The sequence below is a fragment of the Anomaloglossus baeobatrachus genome, chromosome 1 (assembly GCF_048569485.1).
Source record: "Anomaloglossus baeobatrachus isolate aAnoBae1 chromosome 1, aAnoBae1.hap1, whole genome shotgun sequence".
Classification (NCBI taxonomy): domain Eukaryota; kingdom Metazoa; phylum Chordata; class Amphibia; order Anura; family Aromobatidae; genus Anomaloglossus; species Anomaloglossus baeobatrachus.
This window is the reverse complement of record NC_134353.1, coordinates 729,405,280-729,425,215: the sequence shown is the minus strand read 5'-3', so window position 1 is coordinate 729,425,215 and position 19,936 is coordinate 729,405,280. Positions and strand designations below refer to the sequence as shown.

The following is a 19,936-nucleotide window of genomic DNA, read 5'->3' as shown; positions in this document are numbered from 1 at the left end:
CTTTAACACATCCCCCAATGACCAGCTAGGTCGTTCTGCAGGTCCGCATTGCTGCTGTGTCGTTGTCCAGGTCTGCCTGTTTGACAGCTCATCAGCGACTCACCAGAGACTTTGTAGCGATCCCGGCCAGGTTGGGATTGCTGGTGGGATCGCTAGAAAGTCTCAGTGTGTAAAGGGGCCTTAACATTCCTCAGAAACATTGCCAGAGGCTGATCTGATTGTGAATCCCTTTTCTAGCTAGTAACAGCCAAATGATGCTTTACAAACTACTAAAGATGATTGTCATCAAGTACTTGAATAATTCCCAGACTGAAGTAGTCATTAAAAGTGGCATTCTGTGTTGTATTTGGAGAAACCGCTTGTAATATTAGTTTTGTTTAGATATTTAAATTATTCTTGTTAAATTGGTTTATTACCAATAGTAGAAAGTTTGTAAATTATGCTAATGAACCTAATTTGCAATGGAGATTGAATAATTATGACTGCAACGGTGTACACAACTAAGGATATTTTATTTTTCAATTGTAAAGTGCTCCTTTATTAAAATAAATATTACTAGCTTCCCGTATTGTTGGTCAAAGTACCTACATATTAACAATATAATTTATGTACCAATAAGTGCTACTACTTCTACTAAAATAAGCCTTTATATCTTAGTTTAAAAGACTGATAAATCACATTAAATCTGTCTAGATGCAATACCATAAAGATAAACAAGTGACAGTAGTGTATGGACACATCAACAACAATTCTTTATGACAACATTATAAGAATCATCCTAGAAAAGCAGTTTTGGATGCATAGGCATTGGATACCAATGCAAAAGAATGCCTCAGATCCAAATACAAATGGGCGGAATACAAAACCTGAAATCAGAGAGCTTACATAACCACTGTCTAGATGAATAACATTCTATTCCGGTCCAACTCAATCGTAAAGTGATATTCTATACACAGAGTCTAAGGGAAAACGTTTTTCCTTTTTCAGAGTGCCGGGTTAGTGTAAGGAGACTTAAAGGCCATACTCAAGTTCCCAGAGGAGTATTGTATGGCCTATAAGCAAGTTTCCTAACACTGGCTTGGAACTCTCCACTCTCTAAAATTCTTTTTTTAATGACGACAATATTTTCATATGTTTAGACACAGTGAGACTGTGTTTATGGGCTGCATTTGCTTGTGGTTGAGCTGAATTATTAGATAGAGCTAAAGTAGTGCTGCTGCTGGAAAAAAACAGACCTTTTGTTTTATTTTTTGATATCCACTTTAAAGGAAACCTGTCAGGTGCAATATGCACCCCGAACAATGAGCAGTTCTGGGCGCATATTCCTAATCCCTTCCTAACTCTCACTGTATCTAGTAGCATAGATAAAAAGATGTTTAGATAAAGTATTTCTAAAGATCTTTTATCTAATGCTAATGAGGCCAGCGACTACTCGCAAGCATGTTACTTCCCCTGGCAAGTCAGCCCCCTTAGCATGTTAGCATGCCCCTGTGGGCGTACTAACATGCTAATGAATGCGCCGTGTCAGAGGCATGGTGGCGCTCACCTCTTGGCTGCCACAGCTGGTTTTCGACTCAGTGCACATGAGAAGTCCCGGACTTCCAGTCATTAGCATATCATAAAAGATCTTTAGAAATACTTTTTTCTAAAGATCTCTTTATCTATGCTACTAGATACAGGGACAGTTAGGCACAGATTAGCAATGTGCACACAGAATTGCTTATGGTTCTGGGTGCATATTACACCTGACAGGTTCCCTTTAAAAATTCTTCCTACATACCAGCTTTGAATCTATTGGCATTTTTTTACACTAGAGGTGAACAGATTGCTTTGTGTGATCCACTGTTCAGATCAGTGTTCTAGGTCTGTGGATAAAAGCTGCACAAATTTCCTGAGATTTCCAGGGTTACCGGAGCAGCATATGAGTCACTGGCATGATGTTACGTCATCTGTGCTGCATGTGGCATGCCTTATACAGGTGACATCTTGTCAACTTGGCTAATCATAGGATGAGCCACTAAAACTCCGAAAATCCGTGCAGCTGCTATCCAAAGAGCACTGACCTGGACTGTGAACTGGGGTTGTGTAAAGCGATCCACTCATCTGTATGTGCCAGTTGTACTCGATAATCTACAGTAAATGCAGTAAATGTCTACTTCATATAAATATTACTTTTAACCCTAGAAGGCGCAACCATAGAAATCTACAATAGAAAACAAGCAACCTAGCAGGCCTGCGAGGCCCCAGGTATGCATTGTAGGGTTAAACAAAAACGCAGCAGATAGCAATGAATAGACTTTAACAGCTTAATTACATTTTCCTCCATACTTTGATCAAAAAGACAGTTCTGAACTTCCAAAGATTCTTCATTAAAGTCGAATAAGTAACTATCGTGATTAATAAAACATTGGCATTGTATAAAATTACCTTGTATCAGATTAAATCACCTGTATTACTACATTGTCTCTTCCAGTCATAGTATTCATGTCAGTGTATACATTAATTTATATGTATTACATATTATCAGTATTCAGTCAACCTGCAAATTCCATAAACCTTAATTACCCATCTTCCTAGTAAAGGTGAAAAGGTAAAGATGTCATGAGTACAATCCACAAGATGTTTCATAACTAGTGAATCATCACTTCTTATAAGTCATTACAAGTAATAAGGAGCTATTACTTCTCAGAATCATCACTTCTCATTCTACCCAGCACATTGCACAGCTCTCTGGTCAATTGTCTCATTCTCTTAGACTTCACTCCTTTACTACACATTTCCTCTGAAATTACAGAACAATTAAAGTGGTTGCCTGGGGCCATACAAGTTAGATCTTTTGCAAATAGAAAAGACTGAACTTACTCAAATATTTTACTTAAAAAAAAAGCTCTAACGTTCTAATTTCAAATATCCAGTTGAGAACCCATCCGCTTTATGTCCACATTGGCCTGGACAATCTTAGAGAACCTCTCCTCCTTTGTGTAGACATATGATGAAGGGTGCTAGGTGTCACGCTAGGTTCATTAGCTAAATCACCATCCTCTTCTGTCTCTAGTAAAAGCTAAGAAAGATAAACCACAGATTGGGCGCTGCCAAGGTAAACTAGTGATAGCTTCTTCTAGAAGAAGTATTGCTGTTAGTAATACTTGATTTTTGGAGGACATTATCCTCTTTTTGTTGCTTTTTTTATATTTAGTGTAGGGACCTACAGACATGAGGTCCCTTGACGAGGGTGTAGGCTTACGTTTTATGGCCATAAATACCAACAAAAACCTCATTTTTTTGTTTGTACAGGATACAGCCAGGCCCCTTTCTGTTGGGCCTTGCATTGTAGAGTGTCTGTCCGTGCATGATATACAGTGGAGTACGGCTTGGCAGCCCGCCTGATCTAATAGAAGGGCGTTACCTAATAGGCTGCGGGTTTGTGACTGTGTCATCTGCATGTGAACAGCGCTCTATGCAAGCCACTTGTGTGCAGTTTTATCATCCAGCAGTCACCTCCCCTCCATTCCATGAAGGTGTGTGTGTGATCTGCTTCTCCTGCACCTGTGATGCCTCCACTTAGTGGGGGTTTAGCTGTATCCTGCTAGAGCATCAGTTTTTGGCCAGGGCGATGTACACACTGCAGCCCAACTTGCTGTGAGTAATACTTGATTTTTGGAGGACATTATCCTCTTTTTGTTGCTTTTTTTATATTTAGTGTAGGGACCTACAGACATGAGGTCCCTTGACGAGGGTGTAGGCTTACGTTTTATGGCCATAAATACCAACAAAAACCTCATATTTTTTTGTTTGTACAGGATACAGCCAGGCCCCTTTCTGTTGGGCCTTGCATTGTAGAGTGTCTGTCCGTGCATGATATACAGTGGAGTACGGCTTGGCAGCCCGCCTGATCTAATAGAAGGGCGTTACCTAATAGGCTGCGGGTTTGTGACTGTGTCATCTGCATGTGAACAGCGCTCTATGCAAGCCACTTGTGTGCAGTTTTATCATCCAGCAGTCACCTCCCCTCCATTCCATGAAGGTGTGTGTGTGATCTGCTTCTCCTGCACCTGTGATGCCTCCACTTAGTGGGGGTTTAGCTGTATCCTGCTAGAGCATCAGTTTTTGGCCAGGGCGATGTACACACTGCAGCCCAACTTGCTGTGAGTAATACTTGATTTTTGGAGGACATTATCCTCTTTTTGTTGCTTTTTTTATATTTAGTGTAGGGACCTACAGACATGAGGTCCCTTGACGAGGGTGTAGGCTTACGTTTTATGGCCATAAATACCAACAAAAACCTCATATTTTTTTGTTTGTACAGGATACAGCCAGGCCCCTTTCTGTTGGGCCTTGCATTGTAGAGTGTCTGTCCGTGCATGATATACAGTGGAGTACGGCTTGGCAGCCCGCCTGATCTAATAGAAGGGCGTTACCTAATAGGCTGCGGGTTTGTGACTGTGTCATCTGCATGTGAACAGCGCTCTATGCAAGCCACTTGTGTGCAGTTTTATCATCCAGCAGTCACCTCCCCTCCATTCCATGAAGGTGTGTGTGTGATCTGCTTCTCCTGCACCTGTGATGCCTCCACTTAGGGGGGGTTTAGCTGTATCCTGCTAGAGCATCAGTTTTTGGCCAGGGCGATGTACACACTGCAGCCCAACTTGCTGTGAGTAATACTTGATTTTTGGAGGACATTATCCTCTTTTTGTTGCTTTTTTTATATTTAGTGTAGGGACCTACAGACATGAGGTCCCTTGACGAGGGTGTAGGCTTACGTTTTATGGCCATAAATACCAACAAAAACCTCATATTTTTTTGTTTGTACAGGATACAGCCAGGCCCCTTTCTGTTGGGCCTTGCATTGTAGAGTGTCTGTCCGTGCATGATATACAGTGGAGTACGGCTTGGCAGCCCGCCTGATCTAATAGAAGGGCGTTACCTAATAGGCTGCGGGTTTGTGACTGTGTCATCTGCATGTGAACAGCGCTCTATGCAAGCCACTCGTGTGCAGTTTTATCATCCAGCAGTCACCTCCCCTCCATTCCATGAAGGTGTGTGTGTGATCTGCTTCTCCTGCACCTGTGATGCCTCCACTTAGTGGGGGTTTAGCTGTATCCTGCTAGAGCATCAGTTTTTGGCCAGGGCGATGTACACACTGCAGCCCAACTTGCTGTGAGTAATACTTGATTTTTGGAGGACATTATCCTCTTTTTGTTGCTTTTTTTATATTTAGTGTAGGGACCTACAGACATGAGGTCCCTTGACGAGGGTGTAGGCTTACGTTTTATGGCCATAAATACCAACAAAAACCTCATATTTTTTTGTTTGTACAGGATACAGCCAGGCCCCTTTCTGTTGGGCCTTGCATTGTAGAGTGTCTGTCCGTGCATGATATACAGTGGAGTACGGCTTGGCAGCCCGCCTGATCTAATAGAAGGGCGTTACCTAATAGGCTGCGGGTTTGTGACTGTGTCATCTGCATGTGAACAGCGCTCTATGCAAGCCACTTGTGTGCAGTTTTATCATCCAGCAGTCACCTCCCCTCCATTCCATGAAGGTGTGTGTGTGATCTGCTTCTCCTGCACCTGTGATGCCTCCACTTAGTGGGGGTTTAGCTGTATCCTGCTAGAGCATCAGTTTTTGGCCAGGGCGATGTACACACTGCAGCCCAACTTGCTGTGAGTAATAATTGATTTTTGGAGGACATTATCCTCTTTTTGTTGCTTTTTTTATATTTAGTGTAGGGACCTACAGACATGAGGTCCCTTGACGAGGGTGTAGGCTTACGTTTTATGGCCATAAATACCAACAAAAACCTCATATTTTTTTGTTTGTACAGGATACAGCCAGGCCCCTTTCTGTTGGGCCTTGCATTGTAGAGTGTCTGTCCGTGCATGATATACAGTGGAGTACAGCTTGGCAGCCCGCCTGATCTAATAGAAGGGCGTTACCTAATAGGCTGCGGGTTTGTGACTGTGTCATCTGCATGTGAACAGCGCTCTATGCAAGCCACTTGTGTGCAGTTTTATCATCCAGCAGTCACCTCCCCTCCATTCCATGAAGGTGTGTGTGTGATCTGCTTCTCCTGCACCTGTGATGCCTCCACTTAGTGGGGGTTTAGCTGTATCCTGCTAGAGCATCAGTTTTTGGCCAGGGCGATGTACACACTGCAGCCCAACTTGCTGTGAGTAATACTTGATTTTTGGAGGACATTATCCTCTTTTTGTTGCTTTTTTTATATTTAGTGTAGGGACCTACAGACATGAGGTCCCTTGACGAGGGTGTAGGCTTACGTTTTATGGCCATAAATACCAACAAAAACCTCATATTTTTTTGTTTGTACAGGATACAGCCAGGCCCCTTTCTGTTGGGCCTTGCATTGTAGAGTGTCTGTCCGTGCATGATATACAGTGGAGTACGGCTTGGCAGCCCGCCTGATCTAATAGAAGGGCGTTACCTAATAGGCTGCGGGTTTGTGACTGTGTCATCTGCATGTGAACAGCGCTCTATGCAAGCCACTTGTGTGCAGTTTTATCATCCAGCAGTCACCTCCCCTCCATTCCATGAAGGTGTGTGTGTGATCTGCTTCTCCTGCACCTGTGATGCCTCCACTTAGTGGGGGTTTAGCTGTATCCTGCTAGAGCATCAGTTTTTGGCCAGGGCAATGTACACACTGCAGCCCAACTTGCTGTGAGTAATACTTGATTTTTGGAGGACATTATCCTCTTTTTGTTGCTTTTTTTATATTTAGTGTAGGGACCTACAGACATGAGGTCCCTTGACGAGGGTGTAGGCTTACGTTTTATGGCCATAAATACCAACAAAAACCCTCATATTTTTTTGTTTGTACAGGATACAGCCAGGCCCCTTTCTGTTGGGCCTTGCATTGTAGAGTGTCTGTCCGTGCATGATATACAGTGGAGTACGGCTTGGCAGCCCGCCTGATCTAATAGAAGGGCGTTACCTAATAGGCTGCGGGTTTGTGACTGTGTCATCTGCATGTGAACAGCGCTCTATGCAAGCCACTTGTGTGCAGTTTTATCATCCAGCAGTCACCTCCCCTCCATTCCATGAAGGTGTGTGTGTGATCTGCTTCTCCTGCACCTGTGATGCCTCCACTTAGTGGGGGTTTAGCTGTATCCTGCTAGAGCATCAGTTTTTGGCCAGGGCGATGTACACACTGCAGCCCAACTTGTTGTGAGTAATACTTGATTTTTGGAGGACATTATCCTCTTTTTGTTGCTTTTTTTATATTTTAAGATTAAAAACTTTTACTAACGTGCACTAAAAACACCTTCTTCAGGTTCACGAAAACTTATTTTTAAGATACTTGTTTTCTCCAGCTGTGCTCTGAGTGTGCCGAAGATCTGTGGAGGAAATGTTTTGCACCACAAGTCTCCATTCATTATAAGTTCATATGCCCGACCACCAAGCGGAGCTGCCGCCCGACCACCGAGCGGAGCCGCCGCCCGACCACCGAGCGGAGCCGCTGCCCAACCACCGAGCGGAGCCGCTGCCCAACCACCGAGCGGAGCCGCCGCCCGACCACTGAGCGAAGCCGCCACCCGACCACCGAGCGGAGCTGCCGCCCGACCAATCTACACCCCACCTACTGTCTCCACCCCACCTACTGTCTCCTCCCCAAAATCCTATAGAATGTAAGTCCACAAGGGTAGGGCCCTCTTCCCTCTGTACTAGTCTGTCTACTGTAACTTGTGTATGTATTCTGTATGTAACCCCTTCTCATGTACAGCACCATAGAATTAATGGTGCTATATAAATAAATAATAATAATAATAATAAAATACTCAAAACTTAGAATTCTGTCCTTTATCCTGTCAAACAAGCTTACTTCACTACCCTCATAAAGCACTATCCAACAATCTAAAACAAATTTTTTATACTTTTCCCTTCCTCCTCATTTCTAAAATTCTGTCCCTATCATCAACCTCTAGGTGGAAAATCTGGCCAATTAGTGGAAAGAAAAAATTGACCATATCTTACAAGAGATTTTCTCCCAATCACGTAGTTGCAAACTTCAACAATTTCACAATCAATCTTTGAACCAGACATGCAAGAGGTAATTTCCAGGCTCTCTGCTCTTTCTCACCCTACTACCTGCACCAATGACCATATTCCCTCACACCTCTTTCAGTCCCTCTTCCTGGCTACCACTACCCACCTAACTAAAATATTTAAAGGAAATCTGTTAGTAGATTTTTGCTATGTAATCTGAAAACAGCATGCTGTAAGGGTGACCACAGAGATTTCTGCCATATCCATCTTATCGCACTGTGTTGATGTACCTGCAATGTTTGGTTTAGCACCAGTAGCTTATCATTCTTGTAACTAGCTGGCAAGTGGGGACTTGTCTGATTCTGCTCATTCTGTGATTATCATCAATAGACTTTAAAAAACTTTGATTGTGTCAGAACCGATACACCCAGTAAACTAAGTAATACATTGTTGGATTCAGGGTCTGTTTGCCTGTATCATGCTGCTTTCAAATAAGGTAGCAAAATGCTTCTGACAAATCCCCTATCACCACTAGCTTTCATCTCATCTTTTTCTGCCTCCTACAAATTAATACAAAATGCCAGTGATTGGCCATCATCTCTAAAGGCCACTTTACACACAGAGATAAATCTTTGGCAGATCTGTGGTTGCAGTGAAATCATGGACATATTGTTCCATTTGTACACAGCCACAAACCTGGTACTGATTGTCCACAATTTCACTGCAACCACAGATCTGCCAAAGATTTATCTCTGTGTGTAAAGTGGCCTTTAGGGGTACTTTGCACGTTGCAACATCACTACTGCGATCTTGTCGGGGTCAAATCGAAAGTGACGCACATCCGGCGCCGGTAATGACGTCGCAACGTGTAAAGCCTAGAAGCACTGATAAACGATCGCAAAAGCGTCAAAAATCGGTGATTTGTGTAGTGTCGGTCATTTCCATAATTTAGCTGCAGCGACAGGTACGATGTTGTTCCTCGTTCCTGCGGCAGCACACATCGCTGTGTATGAAGCCGCAGGAGCGAGGAACATCTCCTTACCTGCGTCCACCGGCTATGCAGAAGGAAGGAGGTGGGTGGGATGTTTATGTCCCGCTCATCTCCGCCCCTCTGCTTCTATTGTCTACCTGACGTGTGACGTCGCTGTGACCCCACATGACCTGCCCCCTTAGGAAGGAGGCGGGTCGCTGGCCAGAGCGACGTCGCAGGGCAGGTAAGTGCGTGTGAAGCTGCCGTAGCGATAATGTTCGCTACGGCAGCTATCACAAGATATCGCATCTGCAACAGGGGTGGGGACTATCGCGCTCGGCATCGCTACAATCGGCTAGCAATGTCGCAGTGTGCAAAGTACCCCGAGCATTATGTCCCCATTGAATCTGAAGCTGTATCTTTTCAAAACTGAATGTCTCGTCTTTCCTCCCTCTAGTAAGCAAGTTAAACCTGAAATTTTAATTTCTGTTGGTGGTTCTACCATCTACCAAAACTCTCAAGTAACATAGTTTGGCTATATTTGACTCAGATGTTTCCTTCTCTGATCACTCGCTCATATCACCTTCACTTCAAGATCATCTCGAGAATCCATTTTTCTCACCTTTGACACTGCAAAAATGTCACTGTTCTGATTCATTTTTGCTTAAACTAATACAATCAGTCACTCTCATTATAAACTATACCCTTTTTAATCTGTCCTAAATGCAGTAGCTTGGCTCATATTTTTGTCTAGCCCCGACACTGTAAGAACACTAAGGAGCAAAAACACAAAATAGGGTCTTATCTGGTATAAACAGAATAAAAGAGAAAGAAGTACAGTACGCTCACCTTTTAAAGTTGTGTGACACACAAGATATGCGCTTAGAAATGGAGCAGCTGCTGCAGATGTGGGAGTGCACAGGACACTCCTGTATCTGAAGAAGAAGTTTGAAATTGGCTTTGAAATGCATTGAATAAAAACACATATCTCCACTATTGTGTCCCGGATCCTCCTGTAGAATGTCTTCAGCAGCAGCGTGGAGTGAACATGTCTCCTGTGCTTTTTCTGCTAGCCCCTACCCTACCCTATTCTGTGTCAGTCATTGTCTTGGTTGTCTATTCATTAAAATACAAGTTAAAAATATCCCCCTCACCCACAAAACTGTCCACAGTTCTGTAGTGCCTTACATCATTTTCTCATCACTGCCTACCACTCTACCCATTTTCTCCATTCTGCTAATGATCTAAAGGGTACTTTACACACGCGTAAAATGACCTATTTGCGCCCTCGAAAGATCGCACTTGCGATCTAGAATTTCACATCGCTAATGAGATCACTAGCTATGTCGCAGTGTGTAAAGTACCCCTAAGGCTAATATCCTATGTAATCCAACCCCCATACTCCACTCTCCAAGACTTCTTTCATGCTGTACCAGTTCTATTGAATGTATTACCCAAGACAATCTGGTTTGTGCAGCATCCACAGTTTTAAACATGCTCTAAAAATGCATTTCCTTAAACTGACCGATCTCACCTCCCTAAACTTTTTCCTGCTCTCCTTTCCAGACTTTTCTTCAGAATCTGGTCGCTTCTATAATTTATTACCACATTCAAGTGTAAAATGTAAGAAATACATTGACATCTATTGTAGAAGATCTTTTTATCATGTGTCTAGATTACAATCAGGGAGGGAAAGGCCCCTTGTCATATTAAGACTAGAGTAATGAGTTCACATATTCTAACACATAAGGCAACAACAGAAACAGAAGTTTGTTATATCACTTGACTTCTTCTCTTGACTTGACTCCTAACTCTAATAAAGATGAAAACCATAGGGTTCAAATCTTCATTCTCAGTTAATCATTAATTATATGGAACCCATAGCATCTGCATTCACTATTTTAATAGTTCTTACATCTTTTCTCTATGCATGTGGGATTTTACATCGTAATGACCACTAAAGATGAGTGGATCTGATGACATTTGAATTTATCACACTACATTGATTTGAGATGAGCGAATTTATTTGAGTGGAGTTTAATTCTACTTGACTTTTACAAGATATGCATTCTTATGGATCTTTTTTTATTCACCCTGCATTTTTAGTAAGTTAGTGCTCAGATGCAGCCACCAACTTTCTGAACAGAAGAGGGGTAGCAAAAGATAAAAAAAAACAAAACAAAACTTATCTCACTGCTCCCCACTTCAGATGCCTTCGCTGTACCCTTCCTGCTGTTTGGACCTCCGTGCCTTTGTTTCTTGCATTTCTGGCTTGAGTTCACTGCGTATGCTCAAGGGCCTACTTGTGGATGGAAGTCTCAGCCTAGAATGAACACCAATCTGAGATTTCGGCACACAACGGATTCATGGAGGACCATAGAGTGGGCACTGAGCAGTGGGGATGGCTGGAAAGCTGAGCATTAAGGTATGTTTTTTTTTCTTTTTAACTTTTTGCTGGCACCTTACTTCTCAAGTTACCCCATCTGTTCCCTGCTTGATTGTCCGGTGATCTGTGACTCTGTTGTACCTCATTTCCGGACTGGTGTTCAGTGTAGGATGGAGTTTTCAACTGAAAACAGACCCTGAAGTTCACTATGCATTCTCTGGAGCCCACTTGTTGCCAGAATTCCCAGCCTAAAGTATACTGCTCCCTGCCCAATTGTCCAGTTCTCTGTGATTCTGTCATACCACATTTCGGACTGCTGTTCAGTGTAGGATGGAGTTTTCAACTGAAAACAGACCCTGAAGTTCACTATGCATGCTCTGGAGCCCACTTGTTGCCAGACGTCTTAGCCTAAAGTGTACACCGAGTCCCGACTTCTTAGAGATAAGCAGATCATGCAAAGTTCAAATTCACCTGTTCATGTTGATTCAATTTACAGAGAAGTTATTTTCTTTGAATGTAATAGCTCTTTCTATGCTCTCGGTTTCACCAGATGCCAGAGGATAATCATTGTAGTTTGTAACATGTAACAAAATAAATAAAAATCCTTATATTCATTTCACTGCTCACCTATCCAACTGCTACTGCAGCTCCCAGCACACTGTCCAGTCCTCCATGCCTCTGCTATATCAGTTCTCCAGCCTGGGGTTCACAGTAGGCTGGGGCTTTCATCCATGAAAAGGTCTCAGAGTTAACTGCACATGTGCAGTGACCACATGGGCGTGGATTTTACTGGGAAATTTAATTTGCAGTAAATTTATTCTCCTTAAACTGAATTGCTCTTAATATACTCTGGGATTTGAATAGACCCCCGAGCATAGTAAATATTAAATGTAGAAGACATTGACCAGTAATTCTTGGCCAAGAACGCATGTTATAAAATTGCAGCACACATCATATCGTCAAGATATCACCAAAACCCTATAACGCAAATGCACAGAAACATCCCATGTCTATTTGCACACTCTACCCTGGCACTTATGGCCACAACTAGGGATAACACACATCTGCATATATGTGTTGTAAGGTGACTGTTGTAAGGTGATGTCATGACTTGTGCTGCTAAGACATGCACTCTTGGCCGCATGGGTAGGGTTGTCTCAGGCCTAAATGTGGCTGGAGGTTCTGGTATAGCGTAAAGATGCAGCTTGCAAGAAATGTTGTAAGAAGGTGTGCCTAACACCACACAGGTAGATCGACCAGCAGAGGTAAACTGGAATATGAGTGGTGAGGTATTATTTATTTGTTTTTTTAACCTTTTTCTGGTTATCTACGGTTTAGAAAAATGGTGGTGAACTGTCCGCCATTTTGATTAATTTGTTGGAGCGAATTAAAAAAAAATCTGCATTTTGGAGAATAGGAGTTATTGTGAAATTCAAATAAAATCCATAAATTTGCCCCATTCTAATGACATACAGTATTCTGGAACGATATGTCCAATTTACCATACTTAAAGCTTCTGCTTTTCTTAAGGCCGCTTTACACGCTATGACATCGCTCAAGCGATCTTGTTGGGGTCACGGAATTTGTGATGCACATCCGGCCGCTTTAGCGATGTCGTTGCATGTGACACCAATGAGCAATTTTGCATCGTCGCAAAAATGAGCAAAATCGCTAATCGGTCACATGCCCCCCTATTACCAATTATCGTTGCTGCTGCATGTACGATGTAGTTCGTCGTTCCTGTGGCAGCACACATCGCTATGTGTGACACCGCAGGAACGAGGAATTTCACCTTACCTGTGTCTGCCGGCAATGAAGAAGGAAGGAGGTGGGCGGGATGTTAGGTCCCGCTAATCTCCACACCCTCCGCTTCTATTGGTCGCCCGCTTAGTGATGTCGATGTGACGCCAAACAAACTGCCCCCTTAGAAAAGAGGCGGTTCGCCGGCAACAACGACGTCGCTAGGCAGGTAAGTAGTGTGACGGGTCTGAGCGATGTTGTGCGCCATGGGCAGAGATTTGCCCGTGTCGCACAACCGATGGTGGCGGGTACACATGCTAGCAATATTGGTAATGATATCGCAGCGTGTAAAGCGGCCTTAAGCCTCTGTGCCTGCTCTTACCTTTGTTGAAAACTAAGAAAATGTGTTTAGAAAGTGAAATAAGGTTAAAAGGAATTCTAAAATAGTTTCTTCTTCTCAGGTTATATAGTGTGGTGCTGTTTTGGACAGAAAATTTAAGTGGAATTATACATTTTCATGTCAAGAAATACAAAAAAATATGAGTGACAGCTTTATTGGTTTAGCTATAAAACTTATATTTACATAATTTTAGAGCACTGTTGTCCCTTCACAATGAAAAGAAATTGCTGGATAAAGAAATGTTGAAAGCAACTGTATCCAATGGTGTAAGTAATATGATATTATTAGATACTAGTACCATGAGGCAGACATCCATATGCTTCCTTACTAATACCCTGGAGATCAAAATTAGAGAAAAACACACAATTTTCTAAATATTAAGGTCATTATGTAGTCCTATGTGATTATATCCTAATATGAGTAAACTAGCATTATTTTAAGCTTATTTCATAAATTGAATTTATACCAAAGCATATAATAAAAAAGTAAATGAGGTAAAAATTAGAGAACACTTTCAGATACCTGCAAGTTATTGGTTTAATCTTATACCTTAATTATCTGTGAAACCCTAAGTAACTGTCAGTCTAACTTTACAGTTTGCACTGACTTTGCAAAAATGGTGTCCCATTCCAAAATCACTGAAACCCTCTAGCAGCAGGTTGTCCTAATGAAGGCCAAAGGGGTGACCCTATCAGCCATAGCAAAAGATGTTGGTCCTTACAAGTCTGTGATTTTGAGAATATTGCATCGTTACAACATCACAAACTTTTTCTAGTCCCCCCTAGAAGGCTGGTCACCCTTGAAAGACAAATGTAAGAGAAGACAGGATAATGTGGAGAATCTCCATGAATAATGGTTTCAACACTGCAGCTGGAATTGGTCGGTAGGTCAGCACTGAACAGGGTAAGGATCTGTGTCGTCATACAGTTTCACAACGTTTAAGAGCATTTGGACTGAAAACCTTTTATTAGCGGAAAGAATCAAAAGGTTAGACTCACCTTTGGTGAGGAGCATGTTGTGTAAACAGAGGAGAGGTGGTCCACAGTTCATTATAGGGATGAAAACAAGTTTCATTTATTTGCGTCTGATGGAAAACATTATATTTGTCAAGAAACTGAGGAAAAACTGAACCCAAAGTGCATTAAGAAGTCAGTTAAAGGTGGTGGAGGAAGTGTCATGGTTTGGAGAATGTCTTCTGCAGCATGAGTTGGACCTCTCTTACAGCTACATGGCAGAGTGAATGCAAGTGTGTATCAGAACCTTCTTCAACAACACTTGGTTCCATACTTGCGCACATCACTCAATCAGCCAGCAATTTTCATGCAGGACAATGCCCCCTGTCTCTCAGCAAAACAGGTAAAGCAGTTCCTTGAAACAGAAAACATTGAAATGAAATGGCCAGCCCAGAGTCCTGATATAAACTCAATAGAAAACCTCTGGAAAATCCTTGCTGACAAAGTTATGGCAAGAAACTAACAACAGTCAAAGAACTGTAGAAGAGACTGGGAAAAGAGTGGACCAAAATCACACCAGAGCAGTGTGAGAGACTATTGATGTCCTGTGGCCGTAGATGTGCTGGAGTCATTGAAAGCAAAGGCCTGAACATTTCCTACTGATTGATGACTGTTGTTACTGTCAGAAAATTTAGTTCTAATCTTTCTCTGCGCTACAGTCATTGTTGTTCTCCAGTTATGACCATCACATTTTGGGCAAAATAAAGGTTTTATGTTGATAAACTTTGGATCTTTTGTAAAACTCTGTTCTAGTGGCATGGTGCACCCCTTACAAAAAACTTTCAAATGTTGATCAATGTATATTACATTATTTTTGAAAAAAGCAAGTGATCATACATTGGATTATAAGACGCACTTTTCCTCCCAAACATTTAGGAGGAAAATGAGTTGTGTTTTATAATCCGAATGCAGCTTACCGGGAGGCGGTGGAGAGGGTAGCAGGAGGCAGGGTCGATGCTGTGGGCACTGAGGGTTGCGAGGCAGGGGCAATATCGGTAGTGCAGGCTTCAAACAACGGTGCCCGGAGTTGGCACGTGCACAGATGGAGCTCTCAGCTCAAGATTTCATTTGCGCACGTGCCACTTCTGGCCCATTGATCTCCCAGCTGCGGACTTAAGGAAAATGGCGCGTGCGCAGATGAGATCTTGACATGTCATTGAGCCGATAGCTCAATCTGCACACGCGCCGACTCCGTACGCCATATCCTTGAAATCCACACCATCAACAGTTTCTTGATTTGCCTACCTCACAGTGCTGCCACCAGCAGCGAGCATCTGAGCCCCCTTCCCCACTGCCCTCAGCATCGTCCTTTTAAATCACTGCCCCTGCCTCCTGTGACCCTTCTCTACCACTGCTGCTGCCGCCACCTCATCAGTAAGACACCACCGGATTATAAGACGGACCTCACTTTTTTTTAACCTTTTTTTTCTCTAAATATGGGATGCATCTTACAATACGGTACAAAAGTCTTATAAACCGAAAAATACGGTGTATAAAATGTACTTCTATTTATCAATTGTACACATAAATAAAAATATTAATTGTCCTACAAGTAGAATTTGCTTTTTGGAACATAGCCTTTTAATAAGCAGAAAAGCCTGTAACAGGATGCAACAAAGTGATTTAGGAAGAGATTTACAAATTTATTGTAGAGTGCACTACATTTTCAGAATTTACCAAAATCCCAGCATTAAAAGGCATTAACAGACAGTCAGATACTTTGCTGTGTTAAAAGGGAGCAAACTGGTCATTAACCTGATTTCCTCAGCTGGGAAAACTGCCTGCATTTCTCAACAAATTTTGATGTGTGCTCTTACTTACTGATAGATTCCACTCTGCAACATACTATATTAGGAGACTATGTCTCCACTTGGTAATGATCACTGTCAGCCACTTGCACATTTGCAATAATCAGAGTGGTCGGAGAACATCATTTCAGGCAACCAGGAGGAGGGATAGAGTACTGTGATAAAAAAGTTATGTTTCAGCACTTATTAAAGTGTAGTTGAATGGGATTACATGGTAATGATGCTGCTCCTGCACTTTTGTCAGTAACCAAAAAGATTCTATTAATTCCTTATTTAAAAATCTTTTTCTTCACCATTTACGGTTTCAAGTATATATAAACTCATAGTTCACTTCATTGTCACACTCTCATGACTGCATCCATTGAGTTATTATAATGACCCATACTACACAACATACTGCATAGTGCTTGATGATGAACGCCAAAAGAAACCTACATAAAGCCGTGTGCGCGCAGATTTACAGCGGATTTTGCCGCGGATTTGCTGCAGAAAATGTGTCTAACATTGCTGCAGTCATTCGCCAGCAAATCCTATGGGTTTAAAAAAAATGCTGTGTGCACTCTGCGTTTTTTATACCCACGGATTTACCCGCTGATTTTCCGCTTCGGAATTAATGAGCATGTTACTTCTTTTCTGCAGGTACCTGTGGTTTTTGCCATAGATAATGGTAAAAATCCGCATGGACCAACCTGCAGAAAATCCACCGCAAATCAGCGGTAAATATGCAGTAAAACTGCATGCAGATTTCGCGGTTTTGGTGCGTTTTTTTACCGTGGGTGCGGGATTCTTTAAAAGGGTCCGGATTTTCCATAAGAAAAAGGCACTTTCTAATGCGCACATAGCCTAAGAGCCACCTAAAAAAGACTTTTTACTATGGCGTGTACATTTTTTTCCTTACAATGGGACCATATGGGAGAAATATACTGCTATATGCTTATATAGTGGTCAAAGCCAGAGCCTTTCTCAAACACTGTACACAAAGAGCATATTAGTGGATTCGGACATCACAGAGTTTTAGGGAATTATACTCTTAATTTATTATTAAGGTCAATTAACTGTTTAAAAGAAAAAAATGTTACCTTTGATGTATAGATAGGTTAGATAAAGCAGCCATTGAAAAAGTGTAGTGAATAGGCACATACCTTGAGAACATCTTCATTTGATGATTTGCAATCCACAAGTTCAGATACATCAGTCACGGAGCCACTACTGTCTATTGCAACAGTCTTAACAGGAACGGCTACTGTTTTCCCAGTGAGAATAGCAGTGTTGAGAATTTCAGCTTCCTAAAATACAAAGATATTGTTTTACATTTATCATATTCTTTAATAAAAGGCAACAATGATTTGATGCTTGTCAATATATCTTATGGCATTTTACTTTAAAAGCCCAACTTCAGAATATTAAGTGTGGTTAATGGGAATCTGTCAACAGGTTTTTGTTAGTAATCTGAGGACAGCATGTTGTAGAAGTTAAAAAACAAAAGTCAACTGTGCCTCTCTTATCAGTCTGTGTTCTTTATGCTAAAGAATTTATCAAGTAGTGATTATCACAAAGTCACGAGCATGGCAGTCTGTAATGCCTCCTCCTGTGATTGACATCTAACTGTCAATGTACAAACTCTGTTAAGAGCCTGATGTAAGCGGGACAGCTCTCAGCTCTGCTAGATGTCTAAATCTAAAAACTGTGTCAGTACGGCTGCACCCAGTAATCTAAGTGATACATTGTTGGATTCAGCAACCCTTTGCCTACAACATGCTGCGATCAGATGAGGTAGCAAAAACCTGCTGACAGATTCCCTTTAAAGAAAAACTGGCTATGATCTGATTTTAATATTATTTTATTCCTGACTATAGGACATTTCACAAAATCAATCAATCTAAAAAGTAAATAGGACAGATTATTGAACCATTGCTGATGCAGGAACAAAATCAATAGAGCAACATAAACCAAAGTAAAATATGAGTAATACATATTTTAATGAGCTAATACAGTATGTCCAAAGCTGCTGAAATTTATGGGGTCTCGTAGAATAAATCAGTCAGCACCAGGACTATAACTTATCATTGATGCATTTCTTCTTACATATTCTTCAAGATCCAAGATATTAAACAGGTGGAGACTTTGATAACTGTAATAAAAGAACTTTATCTTTCATTTACATTGATTATACTTTTGTTTGCATAATCAACCAGACAGTTATATGTTAGATAGCAGGAGGATCTGTGTACTTTGTCAAATTTTTTAAAGCTTTTTGGAGAGAGCTGCTCATTTGATCAATTTTGGTAATGTGATTTATTTGGACTTTGCAAAACATTTGATACTGTACCACATAATAGCCTTATACTAAAGCTCCAGAAGCAAGGACAAGGGGAAACTATATGCAACTGGGTAAGAAATTGGCTAAAAGATAGGAAACAAAGAGTAGTCATAAATGGTACATTCTCTAAATGAGCTATAGTCAGCAGTGGGATACTGCAGGGATCTGTGCTAGGACAGATTCTTTTTAATCTCTTTATTAATGACCTTGTGGATGGGATAGATAGTAAAGGGTCACTCTTTGCTAATGACACCAAACTATGTAGGATATTAAAAACTGACCTTGATAGTATCATATTACAAAAAGATCTGGATAAGATGTCAGAATGGGCAGACACATGGCAAATGAGATTTAATGTTGATAAATGTAAAGTAATGCACCTAGGATGGCGTAATCCTATAGCTGCTTATACATTAAATGGAAGTAAACTCAGGACTACAGAACAGGAGAAGGACTTGGGTATTCTCATTACAAATAAGCTGAGCAGCAGCACTCAATGTCAAGCAGCAGCTGCTAAAGCAAAGAGAGATTAGATCCCAGGATCCCAATGTATTGTTACCCCTCTATAAATCACTTGTAAGGCCACATCTAGAATATGGGATTCAGTTTTGGGCTCCACATTTTAAAAAAGACATTCAGAAGTTAGAGTCAGTTCAAAGGCAGCTAACTAGACTACTACAAGGAATGGAAGGCCTCCCATATGATGAGAGGTTGAAAAAGTTAGATATATTTAGCTTTGTAAAAATACGTCTCAGAGGAGATCTCATTTATACACTGTGTGAAGAATTACTAGGCAAGTTGTATTTTTGAGGATTTTTTTATTATTGATCAACAACTATGTTCTCAATCAACCCAAAAGACTCATAAATATCAAAGCTTAATATTTGTGGAAGTTGGTGTGGTTTTTTTAGATTTGGCTATTTTAGGCCTAAAACACACTTCCGGAAAAAAAAGTCTGTGTGACACAGTCCGCTTTTCGGGTCCGTGTTCCGCTTTTTTGGGGCGTTTCTCCGGTACGTATGGCATCCGTGTGATGGCGTATGCGAGCCATGTGTACGTGTAAAATGTCCGTGTTTGTGTGTAAAATGCCCGTGTATGTGTACGTGGAATGTCCGTGTGGAATATCCGTTTGTGTGTTGCACAATGTCGTTGATACATATCGGCTGACAGCAGAGTTGCGCGATGAGAATGAACTCGGGTGAACTTCACCCAACTTCATTGTCATGCCGCGGCTCTGTCTGTGTGCCGCGTACTGATTAGCGGTCACCTGTGAAGCATTCACCAGTGACCGCTAATCC

The 19,936-nt window shown here is 41.6% G+C and overlaps 1 protein-coding gene across 1 annotated transcript in view; it reads right to left on the bottom strand.

Moving 5' to 3' along the window:
* The window catches only part of LOC142250231 (transmembrane protein 132D-like), a 1,501,062-nt gene that overhangs the window by 244,162 nt on the left and 1,236,964 nt on the right, over positions 1-19,936 (bottom strand). The window contains exon 5 of the mRNA XM_075322366.1: positions 17,461-17,604. Within this exon, the coding sequence (XP_075178481.1) occupies positions 17,461-17,604 (144 nt within the window). The remainder of the gene's footprint in view (positions 1-17,460; positions 17,605-19,936) is intronic.